Source organism: Colletotrichum gloeosporioides (assembly GCF_011800055.1).
Source record: "Colletotrichum gloeosporioides strain Lc1 chromosome Unknown consensus_50, whole genome shotgun sequence".
Classification (NCBI taxonomy): Eukaryota; Fungi; Ascomycota; class Sordariomycetes; order Glomerellales; family Glomerellaceae; genus Colletotrichum; species Colletotrichum gloeosporioides.
This window is the reverse complement of record NW_025544695.1, coordinates 1,414,411-1,442,244: the sequence shown is the minus strand read 5'-3', so window position 1 is coordinate 1,442,244 and position 27,834 is coordinate 1,414,411. Positions and strand designations below refer to the sequence as shown.

Sequence of the window (27,834 nt, the reverse complement as noted above, 5' to 3'; positions counted from 1 at the left end):
GTTGTTGGTCCGGTCCCCACCCGGGCCGCCCCCTCGATCATCGTCTGCGGGCGCTTAGCCACCACCTCTCATTCCTCAACGCCCCTACCAGCGGCCCCACGTCAATGCTGGACCAATGCAGGAACCCTAGATCAAGTAACCTTATGTTGGCGCGAGGTGTTATCCGGCTACGGAAGTGGCATAGTCGAGAGGAGAAATCATGCGAACTGGCAAGTAGCCGCGCTGAACAATGCTGTTGGAGCCGGGGTCAACCTCCTGGTTCGTTTCGACGTCCCAAAATCTCGGATTCATTCATGTCTCCTTAAGTCGCCCGTTCTCCCAGACGAGTAGGTCTGGCCAGCTCGGTCTTCTCCCCTTTCCTCGTCTTCTTGTTGTCCCATTTCCTATGTCGGTTGTGGCTGGCTACCACGAGGTCTTGTTCTAGTTGAACTACGGGCTAGTCTTCTTCTTTTTCTTCACTGGAAGTGTTGGACGAATTTTCTTTCATCGTTCACGGCGTCACCTACTTGCGCTCTGCGCCGTCGAGCCAATGGGACAGAAAGCACCCGAAGTTAGGGAAACTAGGGTCCTCTCACACAATGTTTCCCCCGAGAAGCGAAGCCGGAAGGACTCAATACCATGGCTAAGAAAGCATAAGGACACTCAGTGCAGTCTCGAAACAGGTAATCTCATCACACCAACACAGATGTCATGGTTCACCGCAGCTGATCATTCCGACAGTCCATAAACACGGCTGGAAGCCCATGACAATAGGTGCACCAGTCCTGTTCTCGTTCGCATTTGTTTCCTTCATTCTCGCTGTCATCATCGAGGTCCTCGCTCAACAAAGCCAAAAGTTTGGCGGCCTCGCACTTTCGCCATCGACCAACGAGATACCGACGTTTGCCAAATTCTGCTACCTGTTCCTTCCTACGATTGTCGCCGTCATATACAGTCTTCTATGGAGTTGGATCGACTTGGATGTAAAGCGCCTGCAGCCATGGCTGGAAATGTCAAGACCAGAAGGCGCAACAGCGGAACACTCAATCTTTCTTGATTATCCATATGAGTTCGTCGCGTTCGTGCCCTTCAAGGCGGCTCGAAGGCGGTAAGAACATTGTCTCAGCCCTGTCCTAGGCTTCGTGGGGAACTGTGCTGATCAAATACAGACACTGGGCGACGTTTTACGCTGCAACTGTCATGGTTATCATCTTCTGGCTGCTCACCCCTCTTCAGAGTGCCATATTGGGCACCGGACCAGTGAGGGCCCAGAGGGCAGCTCAAGTCTTCTCCTACGTTGCCCCTCGCGCGGCCCCGGACCAGGCGTTTATCTTGGATCAGTCAATTCTCAATGAAGGTTACGCTCAAACTTGGCTGGACCAACCGCTGCCCCCATACACCACTGATGACTACACACTGCTACCATTCAAGGCCGAAAGTAGAGATACACCGGTGTCATCCACCAATTGGACAGGATCTACGACCAAGTACTGGACAGAACTTGAATGTTGGCCCGCAGAAGCCAGCAGGAATGGACCACCATCGAAGGAAACGTACGACTTCCTCAATGGACGCGGGTGCAACGCCAGCGAGATCGATGTATACGGCAATCACGACAACAGCCAACCCTACAAGATGCTCTACCTCGGGTACTACAGTAGTCCCTGGTCCGACTATTGGCTAGGCATGACGTGCTCGAAGGAATCTGCGGGCGGCCAGTTCTTGGCCACTTGGGGCCATTCACTCAACTATCCCGATTACAAGATCAACCTCACATCTCTCTTTTGCGAAACCAACTACTACAAGCAGGCTGTCAACGCCACAGTCAGCTCGGTCGATTATGTCCCACTGGAAGATTCGGTTGTGCCGCTGGGCCCCCGGGAAAGAATTGAAGAGAAGGAGTTTAACATTACGGCCTTCGAGCGTTTGATCAGCTCTGGTCTTTCTGTCAGCGATGTTACTCCTGCGCTCCAAGAGAAGGTCGTGAGAGACTATCCTTTTGAGCATCTATTGGAGCAGCATCAACAGGTGGCGGATCTCGGCGTCATGTGGCCCATGACGCCAATGACCGGCTTTGCCATAGGATCCCACAAAAACGTTACCAGCCTGGAGTATTTCAGGGATGAGGCTGTGTTGGGCGAAGCTTTCAACTCGACGCACAAGATGCTCTTCAATCTTGCACTGCGCCGTGTTCTTGATAACGTCACAGTAGCAGGACTGTCCGAAGGCAACGTGGACTTTGTCTTGCACGGCATCATCGTGAGCCGCCTCTTTTCCGCAATCGTCGAAAGTTTCCTAGGTCTGGTCGGATTTTTCACGGTTCTCCTTTGGTGGCATGGACACAGGGCAACCAGCAGGTTGACTATGGATCCTGCATCCCTGGGGTCTCTTATCAGCCTATGCAAAAACAGCCCGATGCTGCTCGACAGGTTCGCGGGAAAGGGTGCTCTGTCTGAAGAAGCCCTGAAGCAAGTATTTACGGACCAAAGATTCAAGCTTTTCTGTGGATGTCAGAGTCAATCACGAGAGATGGTCATTAAGGTGGTCGACGTACGAGACGAATCCAACCAAGAGCAGCGAATCAGTTTGTCCCAGCCAGAGCCACTCTTCCCCGTTGGACACTATTCACCCGTCAAGCCCTGGGCTCTGCGTAGGGAAGTTGGAGTTGCTGTTATTGTGGTTATGATGGGAGGTGTTGCTGCGCTGATATATCTGAAGCTGCTGGAGCAGCAGAACAAAGGTAGCCAGATTCAGATCGCAATAAGGAGGCAAACTTACAATTCACAGGTATCATCCGACCAAACGCGAGCTTTGAAGTTCTCCAACTTCTCGAGAATTACGTCCCGACTATCATTGCAACATTATTGGAGCCATTCTGGGTTCTCGTCAATAGACTTCTCTGTCTCCTGCAACCATTCCGGGATCTCTGGTCCGGTAAACGACCAGCCAAAGGATCGATCAGCGCCCGATACACCTCGCTTCCGCCACAATTCGTCTTTTGGAGGGCCTCTCGTTCTGGCCACTTCATCCTCACAGCCATGTGCGGTCTCGCGCTCCTTTCTAACCTGCTAGCTGTCGGACTTGGTGGTCTGTTCAACGAAGAACCGATCGCGATCGAGCATCCTCATGAATTCCAACAGTCGATCATGCCCAGGCTCAATAACGAATCGGTTTACAACTTTAGCAATCCCATCGCACCGTACGAGATACCGTTTCTGATTACTATGAATAACGTAACCCAGAACACTCCCTTGACCCGTTGGGTTAGCCATGAGTATTTCTTTCAGCCATTCAAAGTCATTCCGAATGACACTGCGCCGGCGAACACCTACTCCGCGCGGACCACGGGTTTCGGAGTCAACCCATCCTGCTCCGACATGGGTACATTCAAGACGCGAGGGAATACACCAGAAGTCAACTACACGATAATGAGGAATGGGGAAGCTGTGCAGGGATGTCCAAGCAACTTCACGACGAAAGTTCTCGACTTGAACACGACGATATATAAGGACCTTACTGGACGGGCCTCGGCAGAGTACGTTTCAGTTATGAACAAGGACATCACTGATCTTACGATCTGCCAAGTCCCGGTCATGTTCGGCTGGTCAAGGAGTGCCCAGGCCGCAAATAAGACTGGGGAGATGGAAACTTGGGCCGTCGTTTGTGATCCGGTGTTTACAACGGCCATGTTTGACGTGACGGTGGATTCAGATGGATACGTCATCAGCTCGTCCCAAGTCTCCGAATCGTCGCCGACACTCGACTACCCGCTCTCGACGAACCACACCGACATGATGATCACCATCATCAACAGCTTGTTCACAACCAACAAGAACAAGTGGCACAACGATACCTTTGCGCGAGACTGGATCAACTACCTCCTCAAAATCCAGCCAGGCCACGCCGACCTGCTCGACCCGAAGTCCACGCCAGACATCCCCTCCCTGATCCCCGACCTCGAAGCCTTGTATCGCCAGATCTACGTCCTCGCTCTCGGAAATACGCAGCAGAACCTCTGGGAAACGTACCCTGAGCCGGTAACTATTACTGGCATCCGACACGTCACCGAGACGCGCATATTCATGAACACCACCGCTCTCGCCATCAGTCTCACAGTATTGGGTATCAACATCGCTGTCGCTGTCGCTCTCTACGGCCTCGCTATAAAGCATTTCCTACCACGAATGCCGACGACCATCGGGTCGATCCTAGCTTATCTCGCGCCCAGTAGGGCTGTGCGCGAGTACGACGGCCCCGGGAGCCTTCAGAGTGCGACTTTCAGCTTCGGTCGGTATGTCGCGGAGGATGGACGCGCACACGTGGGCATTGAGCTCGACCCGTTCGTTGTGCCTGTGAAACTATCAGCGCTGCGGAAGGGCGACACGGAACCAAGGAATGGGCTGCTGAGACGGGTTCTGGGCCGACGGAAAGTGGAACGGGGAGATGAGACGTGGTTATGATTTATGAGCATATGAGCTGAGCCAGATATCGGACGATGAAAATCTAGGCCATTTCTGTTATTTGTGGTTCAACCTGGGGAGAATTTCGCTGAGGTGATTTCACATCCCCATCGTGCATATCGCGAGACCGAAATCGACGTCGCGAACGAGTTGGAAACGCCTTGCGGGGATGCAGTCTGCTTTGTACCTAAGACGTGAGTCAAGTGTTTGCAGGCAGACCGGTTTCCAAACAAAACAGCACAAATTACAGTTTCCTACTTTACTTGCAACCCGATAATGTTTCTCTATGCGTGCCAAAATGCGTTTCCGCTGTATGGCGCAGATCGCGTCCATGCGCACTTTCTCGTCTGATATATCCTGTGTCAGCCTTTCAGCTCGACAGGGAAGTCTTTCATTCAACTTCACACCCTCGTAGCGGTGTTGGTGTTGCGTTTAGTCTGTCGCGTTCAACGTTCGCTGCGTATAAGGTTTAGGTTATGTCACGTTCCCTGTCTACTCCAAACCCCACGAGGTCCTTGACTTCTTCTCAAGGGTATCCTCGCCCACACTGTCAGAGGGAGAATATCAGATCGTCAAGCTCTGGGCTGTCAATGGTCGACGATGTGCGCTTTGACGTGAAGTAGAGCTATGAGCTATGTTTTGGTGTGTGTGGGTTGATGATTGAGACCACCCACCATTTGCAACTATGAGAGCATTCACATGAAGAGGCAACATGGAAGACGAGTATGAGCAAGTATGATGCTATTGATGATATCACGCTATTTTTCCATGATGGCTAATGCAAACATCTAGCCCTTTGTAATCATACCAAAGAAAAGAAAAGGAAATGTGTACAAGGTATATACAGAAAGTTGTAAATGTTCAGAAGAAAAGACAAACGCCGCAAATCTTTGTGCTGCCGTAACCTGTATGATCATGAAGATAGGTATCCAATGTGCCCCAAGGTATCATATATCCCGTAAATGCTAGACCGTTCATAAAGGAGTGTTCGCCATCGACCAGCTTAGGCGTGAGAACGGAAGCGGAGGGCACGCTTGCGACCGTTTCGGGTCACAACCATGTTGATAGAAGAGCCCATGCCGGCAGTGCAGGAGGTGCCGGAGGCGAGCTGTTGGACAGCAGACCAGGCACCGCTGGCGCAGCGCTGGTAAGAAGTGCCGCCAATGCAGTTCCAGGCTCCCTCGTCAGTGCAAGCAGCACCGACAGTCTGCGCGCCAGCACCGGTCTCAGTACCGTTGCCAGAGCCAGAGCCAGAGCCAGAGCCGGTGCCAGAAGAAGGAGCGGCGCTGGGCGCAGCGGTGGCAGCGGGAGCCTTGGAAACAGAGGCGGTGGCAGAAGCAGTGGGGGTAGAGCCGGAGCCGTTGGGGACGGTGATGAAGACGCCGCCGGGAATGGAAGCCGAGGGCTTGGAGGAAGCGGCAGGCTTGGAAGAAGCAGCGGGCTGAGAGACGGCGGGAGCAGAGGTAGGAGCAGTGGTGGGCTGAGCACCACCTCCGTTGCCGGCTCCAGCAGTGCTAGTGGGAGCGGGAGAGCCAGTGCTGCCACCGCCAGAGCCACCGCCGGAGGACTCCTGGCAAGTGCCAGAGGGGGCCGAGAGGACAGAAGCTTCACCGAACTTGTCGACGGAGGTGCCGGGGTTGGGGAACTGGACGTCCTTGCTGTCAACAGTGGTGCAGCCGTTGCCGATGTTCGCAACGAACATGTCGGGAAGAGCCTGGTAAGCGCTCTGAGAGCCGGCAGAACCAGTGATGGTGACAGGGCCGCAGTTCATGTACATCTCGCGGTTGCCGATCTTGTTGAACCAAGTCCAGGCGATGGTACCGTTTCCAGCAGGCATGTCGTCGGGGATGGTGAAGTCGTAAGTGTCCTGGTTCTGCTGGTTGGCGTTATCACCAAGGTTGCCAGCAGCGTTCTTGGCAGGGCAGCCTCCCTCAATAGACTTGATAACCTTCCAGACGGAGTTCTTGTCGGGCTTAGCGTCATAGGTGATGGAGACTTGGCAAGAACCACCACCGTGAACGGCAGAGCCAATGAAGGCAAGCTTGCCGCCGGCACCCTGAGCATAGACGTTGGAGGCACCCTCGGCATCGTAAACGGTAGAGCGTTGCTTGCAAGGGAAGTTGCTGCCGTCAGCCAACAACGGGCTGTTGTCGAGGTCGGCGGCTCCGTAAGGCACGGGAGAGCTCATCTTCATGTGGGCGCTGGCAAGGGTGGCCAGGCCGAAAGCGACGATAGCTTGAGCGTACATGGTGAGTGTTGTTGTTGAGTGATGAGAATCTAAACGTGCCAGACGATAGGGTCTCAGTGTGGGTTGTCGTTGTGACTGTAAGTTGTTTGGTGGACGATCAAAGTCGTTGGTTTTCTTGACACTTTATAAGACAAGTTAGCTTCGACTTGAACTCGACTCATCGATCCAGCATGTTCTCGATGACAGCGCATTTGTTCCTCAGCAGGCCCGACTCGAAGTGACTGGTCACAACCGTAACAAGCTCAGTGTGACGATGCTTCCGAACAATGACATTGTGAGTCGCACAGTGACGGGCCGCTTTGTCGAACAAAGGCAGAGAAGCAAGCCAAGTGGCCTAGGTCCCGTGCCGTCCCTTTGATGCTGTGATGCTGCAGAATTCCGTATACTTACAGTGTCTTCTCGCTTTGTCTGCTGGGAGCTTGGACGTTGCGGAGTGTGTGAAAAGTTTGGAGTGAAAGTTGAGAATCGGAAAGGTCGATGGGTCTCGAAGTTTCGTATCGTTGTCTTTGGGTTCCGTGAAGGATGGTAATGCACCAGGCGAGTTGGGTTGGTTGATAGAAAGTTGAAAAGTAAGGACTAGCCTTGTTGAATGATAGAAGAGAGAAGGTAAGATGTCGAAACGACAAGCCTTTCCAAAGCCCACAGAAGGAATGCGAGAAGATGTGTTTGTCCAAGAGGATGGGGAACAAAAAAAGAGTGTTTCGAGGTAGGACGAGGCCCGGGTCTTATAATACAAGATGGGCAAGCTGAAAAGATACGATGGGGATGTAGAAAGTAGTGAGTGAGCAGGCCCACGGGCAGAGTATGCCGAGCTTAGAGAAGGACTAGAGATGAAAGTGGAAACGAGAGGCAAAAAGCAACTTAGCACGGCTGCAAAGAACGGCGGTTATCCCAGAACGATTGGAGAAGGATAGACTGAAGGTCGGACCGGAGGATGGAGAGCTGGACTAGATCGGTCCACTTGGGACGGGAGAGACATGGCGTTCTTTTAGACAGGCGTTGAGCAGGTCGACCAGTCAAGCCCAGTCGTGGAGCGCAGTCCAAGGGGATTCGAGGCATGGTGGATCGCCCGAGGGGGACAGGGGCCAGGCGTTGAAGAAGGAGAGGCATGGGCTTGAGGCTGTGATAGGCGGGCGAGGAGCCCCTCGGCCTGTTTCGACATGGCACAAAAGACCGGACTAAACATTCTTGTGAGCAGGCAGGGGTGGGTAAGGATGATCGGGGCATCTGGTAGTTGTGTGCGTGTGTGGTTGTGGGTGTTCGAGGATGAGGTACATACGGCAGGCAGTAGTAAGAACAGGCTCCACGGCACGTAAGGTACGGCTTAAGGTGTACGGTAAAGGCTGCTAGGACCATGCCATGTTCCTGGATGGGACTTTGGAGGGACGGGGACCTTGCAGCAAGGCGCATCGTGCGTGTTTTTCTCGCGGTGGATGCCCCTGACTAGGCATGTTAGGCTCGTTTAAGGAGGAGCCAAGGACAGCCAAAGGCGGGGGAGAGGGAGGGAGCATCTGTGGACCGACGATGAAGTGGTTTTGATGGTATAGGGAGGGATTGGAGAGGAGTTTTTCGAGCTGTCGTTGACGGGGCGGATGAATGGCTGGGAGGATGTGGGAAGAGAGACAAGTGACACCGAGAAGAAGCACTAAGGACTAGTCGCTACCAGGGAGGAGACGAGGTCCGGGACAAGACGACAGGGGGGCAGGGAACCAGGGAGCAGGAAGCAGCCACCAAGGGTGCGGTGTGGGAGCCTGGGTGCGAGAGTCGGTACGTACTCCTACCACTCCCGCTCGAGGACTGGCTGCCATTCGCTGCTCGGGCCACGCTAACGGAGGCACCAAAAAAGCACGTTCCTTGCCCCGCTAACGCTACACAGTACGTACCTCGAAGCTGTATCCGTAGGGAACACTAGCCACGCACTTGCAGCCGGTACGTACCTCGTCGTGCAGCGTCAGATCAGGAAAGGGGCACGGGAAGATGGAGGATGTGTGCAACCATGTGTTTCCTTCCAGAGCACTGCTACACTCTGCCTTTGGCCCTGACTAGAGGGAATGGCGGCAGGAAGCGCGTGAGCTGCAGCTTTCAAGACAGGAGAAGCACCAAAATGGCGGAGGCTACTGCAAGGCACCATCTGCGAAGTGAGCACAGCATGCAGCAGTGAGTCGCAACACCTGAGATAGAAACAAACGGTCAGCCATTGCACCCATCCATCCACCATCCACCAGTTCATACGTCCAAATAGCCGCCAAGAGTGAGATCAGCAGCGACAGCGATGCCCCCCGAATCGTTCTGGTTGCCTGCTAAATCCAGACAAGGCTCAGTCATTTCATCCTTACTTTTACAATGTGCAAAGTACCGCATAGTATTTCCCCATGTTGGTGTGCGCAATACGCATACCACCCTATCTGACCGTCCGAGTCTAGAATAGAAGAGGCGACATACAAGCGCACCGGTACCCACGGGTATTACGCGAAGTTGCCTCGCCTAGCTAGATGGAGATTTACTTTTTTTCTGGCAGACAGAAGACAGATGTGATGCTGACTGACAGATCAAGATCACCCGTACGTATGCACTGACTGGATCCAAAGTCAGAACACGCCATGCGAGGTCAGTAGAGCGCGAAAGGCGAAAGCCTCATCGATATTTGCGGCCCAGCCCATTCCAGACCAACTCCTATTTTGGCAACAGGCGGCCTCCAATCAGGGCAGATCGAACCTTGGATTTGGAGACTGGAGGTGGCCAGTTATCGCGGCCTTCGCCCAAGGCCGCGGTGGCGGCCACTCAGATCCCTCTCATACCCTCGCAAAAAGATACGTCACGCTGCGGCGCAACATCGCCTCACCACATTGGCCCAAAAATGTCTTTTCGGACGACTCTCCTCGTGAGTCCTTCTGTCTCTGGCTCTCATCCTCCGCGAGACCCCCGGCCGACCGCTGAAGGCAGGGGCTAGTCGTAGTCATTCCTTACGTAGACTAACATGCAAAGGGGGCAAGGGGGCGGAATAAGACCGGGAACAACTGGGGCACTGGACTGTGATGGTGTCGCCGCCGCTGTCGCGCTGTGAGCCTCTCCCGTCCACCCAGCCCAATGAGCATGGGGGGATGAGTTGAAGAGAGAAGAAAATGGTCAGGGATCGGACTGGTGGGCGGAAAGAGGGTCGATGATGTGCAGGGGTACTTTTTTCGACAGTCCCAAAGTCCCACGGCTTTCGGCAAGGCCAGCATCCTCTGGACAGGGGTCGGAGAGAGCGTAAGAAAGGGGCAGTCAGTTCGCGATGCGTGGTTCGTCCATTTGATCGGGCTTCCAGGCTCCTTGGAATTCCTTTTCCCACAGGCCGGGCGGCACTTGCGACTACAAGGCGGCCCAAGACAATTTTTTTCTGGGCCATCACATCAGTCCACCGTTTGATCCATTGTGATGTCTTGACTAAGAAGGGCGAATAAGAAACAAAAAATGGGCGGAAAGGCAGACAATGCTGCCGAAAGCGAGACATTGCAACGGGCATGTCGAGCCGGTGAGACTGGATCGGTAAAACGCTGGCACGGGCACCCGCCTTGCCAACTCAGCTCACCGACGTACACCGAGCGAAGGACGGCATAAGGTACGAGAGACATCAGAGGCATGCCAGAACAACAAGAACGCAGTGTATCACTCCAAGAACCAACCCCTCTTTGTCCATTGTGCGCATTGTCTGCTGTCACTTGACAAGGCCAAGCCAAGCCAAATCAAAAATGCAAAGACACGTTGATCGACAAGATTCCCCCGAGTCAGTGATGGGTGATCCCCGTTGAAAATAGAAGTAGAGAATTAAGTGGTATCCGTACGGGCACTCAATTTACAGGATCCTCAGTCAGTGCCCATCGGACGGCCAACTCTACTCGCTATCGACCTCGGTATACCCGCCCTGGTCCAGTATGCCATCAAGCTTGTGGGTTGTCGTTTGTATGTGCGGCATACAGAGTAGATGGAAAGTGGGAGGGAGCATCGCTGCGGCCAGCTAGCCCGCCGTTTATTGCGGCTGTTCTTGATGCTGCCCTTGCGGTGCCTCGTGGCTTCTGCCCAGGTACCGCCCATTAAAACACCTTAACACGTCATAAGTCACTTGCCGGGGGAACCGTGGTGGCAGTGTACTTGCCTGTCCACTGCCGGGCTGGTAGTGGATCCGCTCAGTCGTGCATCCCGGAGTTCGGTCCAGCATCGGTACTTGTGCGGCACGGTGACCGGTGGACGGTTGATTTCAAACGATCAACGGTCCCTCCACCGACGACATGAAGAAAAGCAACGGCGTGCGGATTGCGACAGCCCCTCGTTTGCAGGTGCGAAAGCAATGTTTGCCTATCACTCTTTGCTTCTCTCCCAGTGCCGAGACCCTCACATGCTGATGGACAGGCACCGGGGCCAGCGTCCCCTGACACTGCAACCTGACTCCCCCTGTCTGGGCCATCTGGTTCCCCGCTGAATCGAAGGGGCCACCCTCTAAGCGGGGAATTCGGTCGAGCAGACCAGATGTTCAGCTGCATGCGCAGGGGGTATTAACGACGGGGATTTTCTCTTCGCTTGCCAGGGCCTTGCCTGGTCCCCAGCGCACACTTTTGGGAGCCCTCTCGCTGGGTGCCTGCCCTGACTCCATCCCCGGCTGCCCACAACGAGCGGATTTTGCGCTGTCGTCAATCGTCGTCGAAGCCCTACAATGACTGGTGCACATGCTACGTTGTAGCGCATCAAGGGTCTCGTCGAGGGGGAATATGGAACTGCTGGAGGAGCTGGAAGAGACCCCCCTGCCTAGAAGCGAGGAATCTGAAACAGAGGCAGTTTCACGCCCCCCAAGTTCGCCTCTTCCCCTTTCGGACATTGAGCTCTCTGTTTGCGAACCACTGACAGCGAATCAACTCACTATTAGTCTTCAACTGTTAATGTGAACATGACAGGATCATGTCGTTCCTACTCCAAGAGGCTAAGCTTTTCCTCCCGTTTGTTGTTTCTTCAGGCCACAACTCCCTACCTAATACCATCCATCAGTCACCACATCACATCGCGGGAACGCGGGAAGCGGAGGCATGCCACTGCATTCCGCGGCCATGGCGATTCAGTCCTAACCCGCTGGGACCAGTCATTGTCCTTTGTCCACCGCGCAGTCGTCACAACGGCACCCCTCAACTGCCAAAGCGTTTGGGGTAAGCGCTGGAAACGTGTCCGTCGTCCAGCTGAGGACATCCAGCTGTCACAGATGTCAACGCTATTTCTCCCGGGTTACCTTGTCGTTGGCCAGTCATCAGTCAGTCGAATGACAGCGACGGGACGACGACAAATGCGCCAAAGCTCTCGAAAAGCTCAGGCTTCCGCTTGACTAAGCTGAAATCAAATAACCTTGGGTTCTCAGCTGCCTGCTTCTGCTCCTGCTTCTACTTCTGCGACCAGCGACGCAGCCTGGTAATCCGGCTGTCACTCTGGCACGTTCATCAATCACCCCGGGAGCGCAGAGCCCAGCAAATGTCACGAAGACCCCTGGTCCGGCGGCCCTTCTCCCGGCCTTTGCCCGACCGCAATGGGAGGCCACTGCCGGCTGTTGTCCACTGTCACGTTGCTGATCGCCACCCCGTTCCCACTGTCCAATGCCCGGATGGAGGTGGCCCGGACTCCACGGCCGAGTGGATTCACAGGGCTTCACGAGAGCCGCCCAGGGAGGAAAAAGAGACGAGAAGGACGTGATGCCCATGGGCCACGGGGAGCTGCGGCGCGGCGTCCTACGTACTCCCTGCCCATCTTCATCTGCTCCTAGCCCCAGTACGGGTTAATCGTCCGAAGATGATCAAGAAATCCCTCTTCTGCAGCTTGCTCTGGCCCGTCCGGGTCCGTGTTGCTGCCTCCCCTGAAGGACGCAGACGCAAACGACGCAGCTGCTTGGAGCATTGAGCATTATGAGCCCAGCTCAACAAGCGTGGTTTTGGTAGACGATCCGAGGGGGCGCAGAAAGACATTTCCTTCACCTTCAGACGATCTGGTAGAACCGAGTCTCGTACCCGCGACACTGATCGACCACCAGAGAACACAGCCCGACGCCGTACCAGCTACGAAACGGCGCCGTCCCGCCCGCATGAATTCCCCGACATGAGCTTCTACCCTTGGTCCGCGCCCCTGGCTGCTTTCCAGCTTCCCTCCTTGAGGCAGTCCAGCCGCTCTTCTAAAGTCATGGAAGCCACACCTATGATCTCGGGGGGTCCTGGCGACTACCTTCTTCAGCGGCACAGCATGAAAGATCGCCTCTGAGCCACAAGGACGTCCGATTATTCCCAGCTTACGCCACCGCATTTGCCCCTGTCCGGTGCCACTTCTTGAACACTGCCTGTGGCTAGTTGTCGCTTTTTTTTTTTGCCTGCCGGAGCCACAGAACCTCGTATGAATACGGGAGACCCAGTGGCTCGTGAGTCGCACGTCGTGCTCCCCGACATGGGCGCCTTCCGCGGTTGTACCGCGGTTTTCCCCTCCTCTGTTTTACAGAAACACCGATAGACCACATCGGATGCCTCTGGGCTGGCATCCCTGCCCAGCTGGAATCCCGTTGAAGAGCCTGACGCAGCCGGCATTCCTTGGGTACAAGTGGCTAGAATGTGGGCCGGCATTGTTCACGAAGAGGCACTTTACACGCCCGCCCTCACGACGCGCCGGCGTTTGCTGTGATGCTAGCGACTCCTGGCTTGGCTCGTGGTTTGCTCCTTCGCCATAGCATGATTTTCAGCCGCTCACCTCAACGAGACTCACACTTAGGATGACCGCTCAACAAACTTGCATAAGCTTGAACCACTTACACGCAGCAGTCTGCCTTGGCTAGCGGGTGTTAGCCCGCGGTTGGTTCTCTTGACGTCTTACTCACTGCCGTTGCCATGGACTCCCCCCCACGAATCCGCGATTCTCGCTCCCCTCCCCACGGTCGCATTGCCGCCCGCATTCGGTCAGGAGACGACGACTACAGTCGCAGGGACGACGACTTTGCATCGCATCACATCACAGGGGCTACGCAAGTCGGACCCCCGCCCGACAAGGCTGGCGGTAGTCATCGGGCATGAAGTGTAAACATCGTCGTCTATTTGCGCTGAACTTCGCGTCTCATGTTTCATCTATCTGTAGCGTCATGATTACCCATCCTTCGTGGGGTGAGCCGGCGGCAGCCATTCTCCAATGAATGGGGCGAGGGAGGTGCTGACTTGTCGTTCGCCTCACACCGCCCTATCGCCCAGTCGCGGACCTGCAGCTGACGCCCAAGTCCCGGGGGAGCCCATCAGAAAATCCCGTTTGCCGCCAAACAAGAAAAGCGGTCATGCAGTAAAACTCATCCTGTCTAATCAACATGTTCTAAGCTGCACTCTGCTTGACCGTATTCTCCTTCTCATCACAACCCTTGACATTCTCTGCCTAAGCCTTCTCGAACTCGGCGTAATCGTCGCAGCCTGTTCATTTTGTCAAATGCGTTAGTGACGGCGTCTCGAAGATGCGTAAGATTGGCCAGTTCGTTTTCTCCTTTCTAGCCTCCCGGGGTTCATCAAGAAGAAGCAATGCCGACGGCAAAAGAAAGTGGGCTCAGGTATAGTCATTACCTTCAAAGACGTAGCTCTCGCGGGTCCAGACGTGCATCTTGTCCTTGCGGAACTCCTCAAAAGACCACTCGCGACGGTCGAGGTTCTCCGGGCGCTTGTAGATGTAGGCCATGGTCTGCTTGTCCTCCTCCTTGCCGTCCGCACCGCGGACCTTGACGGTAACGACCTTCTTCTCGTACTCGCTGCCCTCAAAGAAGTCGAGCTTCATGACGTTGACGTCAGTGAGGCCAGTCGCGTAGATGCCCAGGACGGAACCGCCCTTCTCGGGGATCATGCCCGGGTAGTCGGCCTTGTTGACACGGTGGCGGGTGTAGTCGTTCAGGACGGCGGGGGTGAATGTATAGAGGTCCTTGATGGCTTGGGCAGGCTTGCCGTCGCCTTGGGTCACGGTGAAGAAGACCTTGGGCTCCATCTTCTTGAGAGTTAGTGAAGTCCAACGGTGATGTTCGGGGTTACTGAGTCATCGATACTGACCAAGGTGCCTGTTGAGAAGCGTTAGCATGTAAACCAGCAGGTAGATGAGCCAGACTTACCGTAGAAGAATGCAGTGTGCTCTCCACTCATTGTGACGTTCGATATCAAGTTGGTGACTCAAGTGAAGTTGACGTGTGTAGGTTGGTTGATGATCCTGGGTCGGAGTCGTTGTGGTGAGCAAGAGATGTGCCCGAAGAAGAAGCGCTGTGGGAAGGCATATATATGCGTCTTGTCAGATTCAGTGTTATTGTAAGTCCACAGAGATGCTTCTGGAACGAATTGCGCTTGCCTTACCCGTCTTTTGATGTTTATCGCGATATTTGTTGGAGCGATACAAAGGACAAATAAGCCAAGCAGATGGCAGAAAGTTACGCAAGCATTTACCTTTGTCTATCTCACAAGATATCGCCAGTGACATGAGAAAACATAGAATACATACAGCAAGCTTTGCAATCGAACAAACATCAAAGAATCCGGAACTGAAGGAAGGTGACCGGAGAGTGAAGTGCGATCCCGGCCCACCTCCGGATTTCCGGCCTCCACCTGGAGAAGCCGCCGGGCAGACGCGATAAGAGCTTGATGGCCGCGATAAGAGCGTCCCCAGCTTGCCCCTGCTGCAATCGCGGGCCGGCTGCACTCCGGGTGGATACCTCCTGCCGGATCAATATTGTTACAGCGCCTAGCGCCAAATGATTTGGCGGCTGCTGCCCCCAGCTTCGCGACGGCTTTGGGAAATTTCGAAGTTCGGTCGAGCCTGGAGCGTAAAATCCAATTAGACAAGCCGCGCGACCTTTGGTGACTGGGAACCATTTTGTCCGCCTCCCAACCACAAGGCGCACCCAAAAGGCAGCTGCAGGCAACGTCGAACTCTGAGTAATTCACTGTCTTCTTCTTCCACAGCGACTTTTGATTTTTTCTTCCTCCTTCATCTACGAATCCAACTAGATACCCCTCCAGCCCCGGCGCGCGCAACTCGATCTACTTCAGCCTCGCCGCGACACGACCGGTCCACGACATCTTTTTTTCCCACGCATGGGAACGAATCACGCGTCCCGAAGGGGCCATTGACGCCGCCATGTCTGGCACCACCATTGATGATATTGTCAAGCGACTCAGCACTCCCGAAACAGGTATGCTCCGCCGCGACCTTTGCATCCTCCCTCTCCCCCACAATGCGATCTCACGATGCACGACCCCGCTGAGAGGCGCATCGCTTCTGACGGTGAATTGTCTGACATGTGACGTCAACAGATGCAAGAGTCAAGGTAGAAGCGGCGACTACCTTACGCGACAGTATCGACCACTACATTAACGGTCCCATCTACGCACCATTCCTGAAGAAGCTCGTCCCAATCTTCATCAACACCCTCAGAGGACCATGCATCTTCCAGAGCAGCTCCCCGGAGCAGGTAAGCTGCTGTGTTGCACAAGGTGGTACGTACCCTGCTGACCTTGATGGAAGAAACTCCGGAACTGCATCCTCGAGATCCTCCACCGACTGCCGACGACGCCGACACCCCCCGAGGCCTTCGAACCCTACGCCGAAGAAGTCGTCGACCTGTTGATGCAATTGGTCCGGACGGACAATGAGGAAAATGCGACACTGTGTGTTAAGATCATATCTGATGTCATGCGCCATCAGCACAAGGTCTTGCAGGGCAAGGTCCAGGCGTTCCTCAACCTGATCCAGGAGCTCTTTGAGCAGATGGAGAAGGTCGTCCGCGAGCAGTTGGACAACACCTCTCTTGCCACGGCATCAAGCTCCGGAGCCCCGTCGACCCCAGGAAGCTCTCAAACGAATTTCCAATCCCCTCGACCGGGCTCGCCCGTCGCGTCTGTCACAGATCTTGGTCCGGATCCCCAACAACAGAACCGGATGCTGCTGAAGGGCATGCAATCTTTCAAGGTCCTGTCAGAATGCCCAATCATAGTGGTTTCTGTCTTCCAAGTATACCGCGCGACCGTCGCTACGAACGTTAAGGCCTTCGTTCCGCTCATCAAGGGGTTCTTGTGCCTTCAGGCAAGCGCTCAGAAGCAGGCTCATGCCGACGCCAAGGCCAGGGGTCAAATCTTCACAGGAGTCAGCCCTCTTATTAAGAACAGAGCCGCCTTTGGAGAGTTCATCACCGCTCAAGTCAAGACCATGAGCTTTTTGGCCTACCTCTTGCGCCAGTACTCTCAGCAACTCACCGACTTCCTCCCGACCCTCCCCGAGATTGTGGTACGGCTTCTCCAGGACTGCCCGCGTGAGAAATCAGGCGCGCGCAAGGAGTTGCTTGTTGCTATCAGGCATATCATCAACTTCAACTTTAGAAAAATCTTTCTCCCTAAGATTGATGAACTCCTCGACGAGAAGACTCTCATTGGCGATGGCCTGACAGTATACGAGACGATGCGGCCATTGGCCTACAGCATGCTTGCGGACCTGATCCATCATGTCCGCGACAGCCTCACACCGGAACAAATTCGGAAAACGGTCGAGGTATACACCAAAAACCTGCAAGACAACTTCCCGGGAACAAGCTTTCAGACTATGAGCGCCAAGCTTCTACTCAACATGGCGGAGTGCATCGCCAAGATGCCCAACAAGGTCGACGCACGGCACTACCTCATCATGATCCTGAACGCCATCGGTGACAAGTTCGTGGCTATGAATCGACAATACCCCAATGCAGTGAAGCTCTCGAAACTCTACGCCCAGCAGGCCGCTGACGGAACCCAGGACAGCTACCTCGCAGAAAAGGACCACCCTCCGGATTGGGATGAGACAGATATCTTCACTGCCATGCCCATTAAGACTTCAAACCCTAGAGATCGAGGGGCAGATCCCGTTGTTGACAACAAGTTCCTCTTCAAGAACCTGATGAACGGTTTGAAGAACACCTTCTACCAGTTGAGGACCTGCAACGTCAACACCAACGTTGACCTGACAAACGCACCAGCACACTGGCAGGACGTCGCCTACGGTTTCACTGCCGAAGAAGTCAACGTCATTGTGAAGCTGTTCAGGGAGGGAGCATATGTCTTCCGCTACTACGAAATCGAGAAGCCCGCCACCGAGTCTCAGTACATGTCACCAGTCGAGTACATGGCCAACTTCTACATGGTCTCTAGCAGCAAGGAAGAAAAGGAACTTCTTGAGACCTTTGCAACCGTCTTCCACTGCATAGACCCCGCCACTTTCCACGAAGTCTTCCAGCAAGAGATTCCTCACCTGTATGACATGATCTTTGAACACACCGGTCTGCTCCATATCCCCCAGTTCTTCCTCGCCAGCGAAGCTACTTCACCTAGCTTTTGCGGTATGCTGCTGCGCTTCCTGATGGAACGGATTGACCAAGTTGGTTCAGCGGACGTGAAGAAGTCGTCGATTCTTTTGAGGCTGTTCAAGCTGGCGTTTATGGCCGTCACATTGTTTGCCAACCAGAACGAGCAAGTCCTTCTTCCTCACGTTGTGGATATTGTTACCAAGTCCATCGAGCTTTCAACCAAAGCGGAGGAGCCAATGAACTACTTCCTCCTGTTGAGGTCACTGTTTAGAAGCATAGGTGGTGGGAAGTTTGAGCACCTCTACAAGCAGATTCTGCCGCTTCTCGAGATGCTCCTGGACGTCCTCAATAACCTGCTCATGGCAGCAAGAAAGCCTGCCGAACGGGATCTCTACGTTGAATTGTGTTTGACAGTGCCTGCGAGGCTGAGTAACCTGTTGCCACATCTCAGCTTCTTGATGCGACCACTTGTCGTTGCGCTGCGAGCTGGAACCGATCTCGTTGGTCAAGGGCTGCGGACACTAGAGCTCTGTGTCGACAACCTCACTGCAGACTACCTCGACCCGATCATGGCGCCAGTTATTGATGAGTTGATGACAGCCCTATTTGACCATCTTAAGCCGCATCCCTATAGTCATTTCCACGCTCACACGACTATGCGCATATTGGGCAAACTAGGAGGCCGCAACCGCAAGTTCATGACCGATGCACAACCCCTCTCGTACAAGAACTTCGCCGACGACCCTACCAGCTTTGACATCCGCCTCGTTGGTTCCAAGAAGGACAGAGCGTTCCCTGCTGAGACCGGTGTGGACTTTGCGATCAGGAAGTTGATGGAACAGCCAAAGGGCAAGGGCAGCCAGTCTCGCCAATATGACGCTTACTACAAGAAGCAGTCGTTTCATTTCATCAAGTCTCAGCTCAAGATGAGAATCGGCTTCGAGAACTTGCCCGACGACCTGCCAAGGCTGGTGCGTCTCCAGGCTCAGGACTTGCTTCACAAGAAGATTGACTTTGACTTCGCCGCCTTCGAGACATCTGACCGGGACAGATCGATACCCAAGAAGGACGAGCAGGATGACTTGCTCCGGCGTTTGCTCAAGGCCATCATGTTTGCCGAGTCCTTGCCAGAGTTCAAGGAAGAGGCTAATGCTTTCCTCATGAACATCTGCAGACACTTCACCATCATTGAGGTTGGACGCACTCTGATTGAAATGAAGCGAGTCCTGAGTCCATTCAATCCGAAGGCCGGAGAGGGTCCATTGTTCATTGACACTCGGGTGTTCTCTGATGCCATTGTGGAGTCTTTGGCTTCAGACCATCCGGATGTGCGAGAGGCTGCGCAGCGCGCGATTCGTGAGGTTTACGACTCTGCCGCCACAATTTTTGGATCCGACCAAAACGTGGCAAGGCTAGCGTTCTTCAGTCATCTGAGCTCTTCCTTCTGCCATGGCTGCTACGAAGAGGAGTGGTTCACCAAGACAGGCGGTTCTCTCGGCATTAACTTCCTTTTGACTGAGCTGGACCTTGGCGACCAATGGATCTTGAGCAAACAGACTGAGTTCATCAGAGCGCTCATGTACGTCATCAAGGACATGCCCCAGGATCTTCCGGAGAAGACGAGAAGATCTGCGCAAGCCACGTTGGAGACACTGCTTCACAGGATTACGAAGAATATCAAGAAGGAAGACGCCCTGCCCCCTCAACCCTCGGCTCAAGGTCAAGCGCCCCAAAGATCCCGCCTCGCTCAGATCTGCATGCAATTCAACACCGAGTTGTCGCACATGAATCGCCACGTTCGTGAGACCGCCAAGCGATCCCTGGAGCTGATCGCCAAGGCAGCCGGCTGTGCCGTATGGGAGGTGATTGAGCCTTACAAGGAGCGTTTCCTCCAACCCATTTATTCCAAGCCTCTCCGCGCCTTGCCGTTCCCCATCCAGATCGGCTACATCGACGCCATGACATACCACATGACCTTGAGAAAGGAATGGGTAACGTTTGACGACAACTTGAACAGACTACTTATGGAGTCGCTGGCTCTGGCTGACGCCAGCGACGAGTCTTTGGCCAACAAGCCGGGGGAGTTCAGAACACACGAGTACATCGTGAACCTTCGGGTCGCCTGCATCAATATTCTCAGCACAGCGACCAGTTTCGAGGAATTCGCTCCGCTGAAACAAGGCAGCCACCCAACTCGTTCAAAGGTTGTGTCGGTCTTTTTCAAGTGCCTCTATTCGGACTCCAAGGCAACGATCGATGCAGCAAACAGCGCCCTCAAAAACACGCTGGAAGCACATCAAAAGTTGCCCAAGGACCTGCTTCAGGGAGGTCTTCGACCGGTGCTGGCCAGTCTGCAAGATGCCAAGAAGCTGACTACACACGGGCTCGACAACCTCGGTCGCCTCTTGAAGCTCCTTACTACATACTTCAAGGTGGAGATTGGCGCCCGTCTACTCGACCATGTCAAGGTTCTCGCCGCCCCAGAGGTGCTTCAACCAATCGCCTTCACGTTTTTTGAGCAGAACCAACAAATGAAGATCGTTGCAGCAGTCTTCAATATCTTCCACCTCCTGCCACCACAAGCAGAAGGGTTCAAGCAGAGACTGATCGATCTGTCTCTGGAGCTTGAGGAGAAGCTTCGTCGCACCCACGAGAGCCCATTCCGCGCGCCTCTTTACAAGTTCATCAATCGCTATCCTAATGAGGTCTGGACGTATCTTCTGCCCAAACTTGAGGATCTCAAGTATGGACGATTCCTTTCTCAGGTCATCCGACATCCAGAGAGTGCTCCTCTGCGAGAAACAGTGGCTGGCAATGTACAAGCCCTGATCGACTTTTGCAACAGCACCATCCAACAGAACAAGGACACAAAATTTGTCGCCGTTGTAAACGCCATCCAAGTCCTCTATTCTTTGACTCTGTCAACTGGGTTAGACGCTTGGTTGGAGAAGAAGGAGCACCTCAACTGGCTGAAGGGTGTTGGCAAAGAACTGGAGAAGCAAATGCGAGCACACACTCTCTCGCCCAACCTCAGACTTCCTGCATGCCAAGCATCAGAGCAGTTGATGTCCATCTTCATCAAGTCGCTGGAGCGCAATCCGCGAGATCTCGAATCTCTCTTCAGTCTGGTGGACTCTGTGACCACGGACGACTTCCGCACTTCGCAGCCCCTGATAACTTACATTTACAAAAACATCATCAACAGCGACTCGGTGGAGTTCTGGAAGGCCACGGTACTCAAGTGTCTGGAATCCTATCCCGCCAAGAATGTTTCTCAGAAGATGAAATGCTTCCTCCTGCACAACATTGTGAATCCAATCGTTGCCATGGATGTCCAGCGACACTGGAATCAACCTCCCCAAACCAAGGGCCGGTTCATGGACAAGGCCATCATCGATGCGATCACCGCTAAGATCTGGAAAACGCATCAGGACACAAGCCAGCATGACTACGACGATGTCGCACAGCCTGGCATCGACCACACTAAGTTTGAGGTTCTCCAGCTGTCGGCTATGCTGGTGAAGTACCACTCCCACATCTTCCAGGAGGCGAGAAAGGATATCATTAAGAGTTGCTGGACTTTCATCCGCCTTGACGACGTTATCAACAAACATGCTGCCTATGTCGTTATAGGATACTTCATTGCCTTGTATGAGACACCAGTCAAGATCGTCACTCAGGTGTATCTATCCCTGTTGCGAACCAACCAAAACGAGGGTAGAGCCCTTGTCACGCAAGCACTTGAGTTGATTGCACCGGTCTTGCCGAAACGCCTTGGGACCCAGCCCAATGACCGAAACGCCGGCTGGGCGTTGGCGCCACGAAAGATTCTCGCGGACGAAGGCCAGAACGTGCAGCAAATGACAAGCATCTTCCACTTCCTTGTCAAGCACCCCGACCTGTTTTACGAGTCTAGGGATAAGTACGCTATGCTCATCATCCAGTCTCTGAGAAAGGTTGCTGCCCCTCCCAACCCATCCAACGAGTCGAAGAAGCTCGCTCTCAACATGATGTGGTTGATCTGGCTCTGGGAACAAAGACGCGTTGAGGGCAAAGGCGACGCCGTGACACGCTCAATCTCCGAATCGCCACAGTCCAAGAAGCGGAAGCTGGACAGCGACCAGCCCATGTCCTCGCCTCCAGCCGCTAGGCAGGCACCTGAGAGGGCGGAATACGTCATTCCAGTGATTGGTCGGCAGAGAATGGTCAAGTACCTCGTTGAGTTTATCGCCCAACTCAATGAGCGTTACCAGCTTCCCTCCACACGGACGAGAGATTCCGTTGCCACGAACGGCCCGGCTATGCCGCCTGCTTCCACCGAACTGTGCAAGAAGGCCATGTCTCTATTCTATAACCTCCTTCAACCTCAGTACTGGGGAGATCTGGACGTTGATCTCTTTCCTAATGTCACCGATGTTGTTCTGGCCAGCGAGAAGACGCAGAACATTCTTTCAGCAGACCCTGCCGACAAGGAGAAGTTCGATGAAAAGTTCATTACGAACATCATTAACACTCTCCAAGTTGTTCGCATTATTCTCAACTTCAAATCGGACGACTGGATCGCGCGAAACATGACCCACGTTCAGAAGGTTTTGGACAAGGCTCTCAAGAGCGAAAATCCCGAGCTTCAGGATTGCTTGCATCTCGCAGACAAGAAATACGATGACGACCGCGATATCAAGTCGACGATCAAGCGAGTCCTTGATGCGGTACCAGAGGATCTTCCAATGGAAGACGCCGATGCCGAGGGCGAATCCGAATCCCAGAACTCGGAGATTATACAGTCTCTTTCGACCATCGCCGGCGAGGCAATGGCTGCTGGCCACTATGGATCCGGAGTCAATATTCTATGGTCCCTCGGCAACCGAAAGCCTACAGTCATCGACCAACACATCCCTGTGCTGATGAAGGCCTTGCAGAGCAAGCTTGCGCGTGAGCATGTTCAGCACTACACTGCCGTTGCCAATCACCAGCCTGGCCAGCCTCCTCGAGCGCAAGATCCCAACGCGCCCACTGGAGAGATGTCGAGCTACGATCTTGAAGTTTCCACAAGCCTCATGCTCAAGGCTATTCAAGTCGTTGCTCTGCGGATGGAAGTCCTGGGTGATAACAGACGCCCTTTCCTTAGTGTTTTGGCCACACTTGTCGAGAAGTCTATGCACATTCCCCTTTGCGAAGAAATTCTTAACATGGTAGAAGGCTGGGTTTTCCGCTCTGAAGGCACTTGGCCTACTCTTAAGGAAAAGACTGCGGTGCTGCATAAAATGCTTTCTTTCGAACATCGACAAGACCCTACCATGCTCACGAAATTCTTGGAGTTGGTCATTCGCATTTACGAGGACCCCAAGATTACGAGGACAGAGTTGACGGTGCGCATGGAACATGCCTTCCTCATCGGCACCCGTGCTCAAGATGTTGAGATGCGGAATCGGTTCATGACGATCTTCGACAAGAGTCTCTCCAAAACGGCTAGTGCCCGACTTGCCTATGTGCTTACATCTCAAAATTGGGACACTTTGGGCGAAAGCTACTGGTTGGCCCAAGCGTCGCATCTTCTCCTCGGTGCCGTGGAATTGAATAACAGCATCCAGCTTCATCATGAAGACTTCAAGACGCTGTCCATCAGCCAGCTCTTCTCGATTCATGCCAGGGACACCAGAGAGCCTGTCAACATGTCGGATGACAAGTTTGACGCGCTGATGGCCTCCCACCGACGCTTCATGATCGAGCTTGGGGATGTAAAGGTTCGCGATCTCATTGAGCCCTTGACTCAGCTCCAACACGTCGACAACACGCTGGCTCATCAGCTGTGGATTTCTCTGTTCCCTATCTACTGGTCTGCGACGATGAAGGAAGAGCGCACAGATCTCGAGCGTGGCATGGTTGCCCTCCTCACCAAAGACTACCACAGCCGCCAGATCGATAAGCGACCCAATGTCGTTCAATCTCTCCTCGAAGGTGCTGCCAAGGCATGGCCCGACTGCAAGATCCCACCGCACGTTCTGAAGTATGAGGCGAAGACGTATGACGCCTGGTACACTGCCCTTGTTCAACTCGAGAATGCTGCGATCAAGCCAGAAGTTGAGTCGGCAGTTGTCAGAGAAAGTAACCTGGATGCCCTCGTGGAGTTGTACGCTTCATTGCAGGAAGACGATCTGTTCTATGGCACGTGGCGCAGACGTTGCCAATTCGTCGAGACAAATGCGGCCTTGTCTTACGAACAGAACGGAATGTGGGATAAGGCCCAAAAGATGTATGAGGCCGCTCAAATCAAGGCGCGCACCGGTGTTATCCCATTTTCTCAAGGAGAATACGTTCTCTGGGAAGACCACTGGGTGCTGTGTGCTCAGAAGCTGCAACAATGGGAGATCCTCCAGGACTTTGCCAAGCACGAAAACTTCCAGGATTTGCTTTTGGAATGCGCCTGGAGAAACAACACGGAGATGTGGCAGACCCAAGAGCATAGAGAGGCCTTGGACAACCTGATTAAGGGTGTCATGGACGCACCTACTCCTCGTCGGGCTTTCTTCCAGGCCTTCATGTCGCTTTTGAAGTACTACAATAAGCAGGAGACACCTCAGGAATTCGCCAAGTCTTGCGATGAGGCCATTCAGCTCTCTATTCGGAAGTGGCACCAGCTTCCGAAGCAACTCACGAAGGCTCACATCCCGCTTCTCCAGAACTTCCAGCAGCTGGTCGAGTTGCATGATGCCAGCGTTATCTGTAACAGCCTTGCTAGCACCAACCAGTCCAATCTCGATGTCAAATCAGGAGAACTCAAGCTGCTGCTCGGTGCTTGGCGTGATCGTCTGCCCAACGTTTGGGACGATATTACTGCTTGGCAAGATCTCGTCACCTGGCGTCAACACATATTTGGTCTCATCAACCAGACCTATCTGCAGTTGCTACCTCAAGGGGGTGGTCAGAATGCTAGTGGCGCGTCTTTCGCATACCGTGGTTACCACGAGACGGCTTGGATCATCAATCGGTTCGCGCATGTTGCTCGCAAGCATAGTCTGCCTGAAGTTTGCATCACGCAGTTGAGCAGGATCTACACTCTCCCTAACATTGAGATCCAGGAAGCTTTCCTCAAGCTCAGAGAGCAAGCCAAGTGTCACTACGAGAACCCAGAAGAACTCACGAGCGGGTTGGATGTGATCAACAACACAAACCTCAACTACTTCAACCCGCCGCAAAAGGCCGAGTTTTATACGCTGAAGGGCATGTTCCTCGAGAAGCTCAAGCAAAAGGAGGAAGCTGATTCCGCTTATGGAACGGCGTTGTATTTCGACATTACCGCTGCCAAGGCTTGGGCAGAATGGGGTTACTTCAACGAACGCAAGTACAAGGAGGATCCATCAGACATCAACTCTGCACGACAAGCTCTCACGTCGTACCTGCAAGCTGCCGGAAGCTACAAGAACGCAAAGTCGCGGAAGCTCATTGCCCGCATCCTGTGGCTTCTCAGCCTTGACGATGCCAATGGATCGATCGCTGCCGGCTTCGACGACTTTAAGGGCGAAACCCCTGTCTGGTATTGGATCACCTTTATTCCCCAGCTTCTTACCGGTCTCGGCCACAAGGAAGCCCCAAGGGTGCACCAGATCCTCGTCAAGATTGCCAGGTCCTATCCCCAGGCGCTCTACTTCCAGCTTCGCACTAACAGGGAAGACATGTTGGTTATCAAGAAGAACCAAGAGGCTAAGGAGAAGGCCCGCCAGCGCGCTCAGTCCGCACAGTCCAACGGCAAACCCAGCGCATCACCACAACAACCCAAACAAGACGGTGTTGCGAAGCCTGATGCCTCCGGCTCAAGACCTGGAACTGCCAGCGGTGGTGATGCGAATGCCGCCGTCAAGACTGAGGGCAATGATGCCAACGGCACTGCCGCCACAGGCGACCAGGCATCGGGTGCTGGTCAGAAGAAGCCGCCTTGGGAACTTACGGAAGAGATCATGAGTGCTTTGAAGACAGCCTTCCCTCTACTTGCACTGTCAATGGAGACCATGGTCGACCAGATTCAGAAGAACTTCAAGTGCCCTCCCGACGAAGACGCCTACCGACTCATCGTCGCCCTTCTCAACGATGCTCTGGCATACGTCAGTCGCATGCCTTCTTCCTTTGCCAAGGACGTCAAGCTTCCTTCCGCGACCGAGACTAACATTACCCGCTTCGCTGAAACTATTCTGCCTCCTCACATCAAGAAATCGTTTGAAGCAGATTTTGTGGAGTTCAAGCCGACAATGCACGAGTATATTCACAAGCTCCGCCGGTGGCGCAACAAGTTTGAAGAGAAGCTTGACCGCAGAACTACCCGCGTCTCCTTGGAGCAATTTTCGCCACATCTGTCAGAGTTCCGTTACCAGAGGTTTGACGATGTCGAGATCCCTGGACAGTACTTGCAACACAAGGACAAGAACCAGGACTTCATTCGCATCGAGCGGTTCTTACCCAACGTTGAATTGGTAAGATCCATCAGCGCATCGTACCGCCGCATCCAGATGCGCGGACACGATGGAAGCGTCCATTCTTGGGCTGTCCAGCATCCCGCCGCAAGGCATTGCCGCCGCGAGGAGCGCATCTTGCAGTTGTTCCGACAATTGAACCAGACCCTAGGCAGGAGAAAGGAGTCCCGTCGCCGCGATCTCCAGTTCACTCTTCCCTTGATGGTACCTCTGGCGCCTCATATCCGCATCGTTCAGGAGGACACTTCATACATCACTCTTCAGAGCGTCTACGAAGATCACTGCCGGCGTCACGGCATGTCCAAGGACGATCCCGTGCTCTTCACCATGGAGAAGCTTCGCGGCGTCCTCGACACGAAGAACTCGAAGCATGCTGAGCAAAGCGCGACTGCACGTCTTGAAGTGTTCCACGCCATCCAGGAGAAGTGGGTTCCTCACAACTTAGCCCTGGAATACTTCCAGCGAGCCTTCCCCGATTTCACGGAATTCTGGCTGTTCAGGAGACAATTCTCATACCAGCTTGCCGCCCTCACCTTTATGACATACATCCTCTACATGCATAACCGATACCCGCAAAAGATCAACATCGCCCGTGGATCCGGTAACATTTGGGGTTCAGAGCTCATGGCCTACATGAGCGCCGCCAAGCCTTTCTTCCATAACCCGGAGCCAGTACCATTCCGTCTGACGCCCAACCTCCAGACGCTCATGGGACCTTTGGCGACAGAAGGCATTTTCAGCTGCGCTCTGATGGCTATCGCGCGCTGCCTCACGGAGCCCGAGTACGAGTTGGAGCACGCCCTCACATTGTTTGTGCGCGATGAGATGATCTTCTGGTTCACGAGCTCCCACCGAACGGTCCAGATGACGGAGAACCAGCTCCGCGAGTCTGTTCAGGTCAACAGCGACTCAGTCGTGAAGCGTGCAGTTAGCCTGGCGCAGAGCCCGGTTGGCAATCTACCAGCCAACCAAACGGTGATTGATCTAGTAGCTAAGGCCGTCAATCCCATGAACTTGGCCCAGTGCGATGCGCTCTGGATGCCGTACTTGTAAGACGCCGGCTTGGGGGAAAGCTGGCGGAAAGGAATGGAGAGGAGAGGAGAAGATGATTATACTGTTGATTGATCTTGTTTTCTGTACTATTTGAGCAAGGCGTTCTGGGATGCGATGGGGACGGAGGAAAAGGCATCCGATTCTGCGTTGGGAGAGTTTGGGAAATTGAACCTTAGATGACGATTCCCTGTTGTACTTGTACGGCCTAAAAGTTAGGCCCATCATCAGACCCCTACTGGAGCAAGTTTGCTCCGCTAATCAGACTGTTTATTTGTTGAAGAACTGAAGTTGAAT

General features: G+C 53.9%; 4 protein-coding genes across 4 annotated transcripts; 2 read left to right on the top strand and 2 right to left on the bottom strand.

Annotated features, from left to right (window-relative positions):
• Window positions 1–529: 529 nt before the first annotated feature.
• GCG54_00000902 (uncharacterized protein) lies at window positions 530–4,439 on the top strand (the record flags this gene model as incomplete). The annotated part of the gene is made up of 4 exons (XM_045401033.1): window positions 530–662; window positions 721–1,087; window positions 1,149–2,719; window positions 2,767–4,439. 4 exons carry the CDS (start codon window positions 530–532, stop codon window positions 4,437–4,439), a joined length of 3,744 nt encoding a protein of 1,247 aa, XP_045263706.1.
• A 1,003-nt stretch (window positions 4,440–5,442) lies between these two features.
• Window positions 5,443–6,687, bottom strand: GCG54_00000901 (uncharacterized protein; the record flags this gene model as incomplete). The annotated part of the gene is made up of 1 exon (XM_045401032.1): window positions 5,443–6,687. The coding sequence occupies one exon, from the start codon at window positions 6,685–6,687 to the stop codon at window positions 5,443–5,445; it is 1,245 nt and encodes a 414-aa protein (XP_045263705.1).
• A 7,410-nt stretch (window positions 6,688–14,097) lies between these two features.
• Window positions 14,098–14,843, bottom strand: GCG54_00000900 (uncharacterized protein; the record flags this gene model as incomplete). Its single annotated transcript, XM_045401031.1, has 4 exons — window positions 14,098–14,132; window positions 14,280–14,694; window positions 14,754–14,761; window positions 14,813–14,843. 4 exons carry the CDS (start codon window positions 14,841–14,843, stop codon window positions 14,098–14,100), a joined length of 489 nt encoding a protein of 162 aa, XP_045263704.1.
• A 985-nt stretch (window positions 14,844–15,828) lies between these two features.
• On the top strand, window positions 15,829–27,540 carry GCG54_00000899 (Transcription-associated protein 1; the record flags this gene model as incomplete). The annotated part of the gene is made up of 3 exons (XM_045401030.1): window positions 15,829–15,883; window positions 16,005–16,162; window positions 16,216–27,540. The coding sequence occupies 3 exons, from the start codon at window positions 15,829–15,831 to the stop codon at window positions 27,538–27,540; spliced, it is 11,538 nt and encodes a 3,845-aa protein (XP_045263703.1).
• Between the last annotated feature and the right edge of the window lie 294 nt (window positions 27,541–27,834).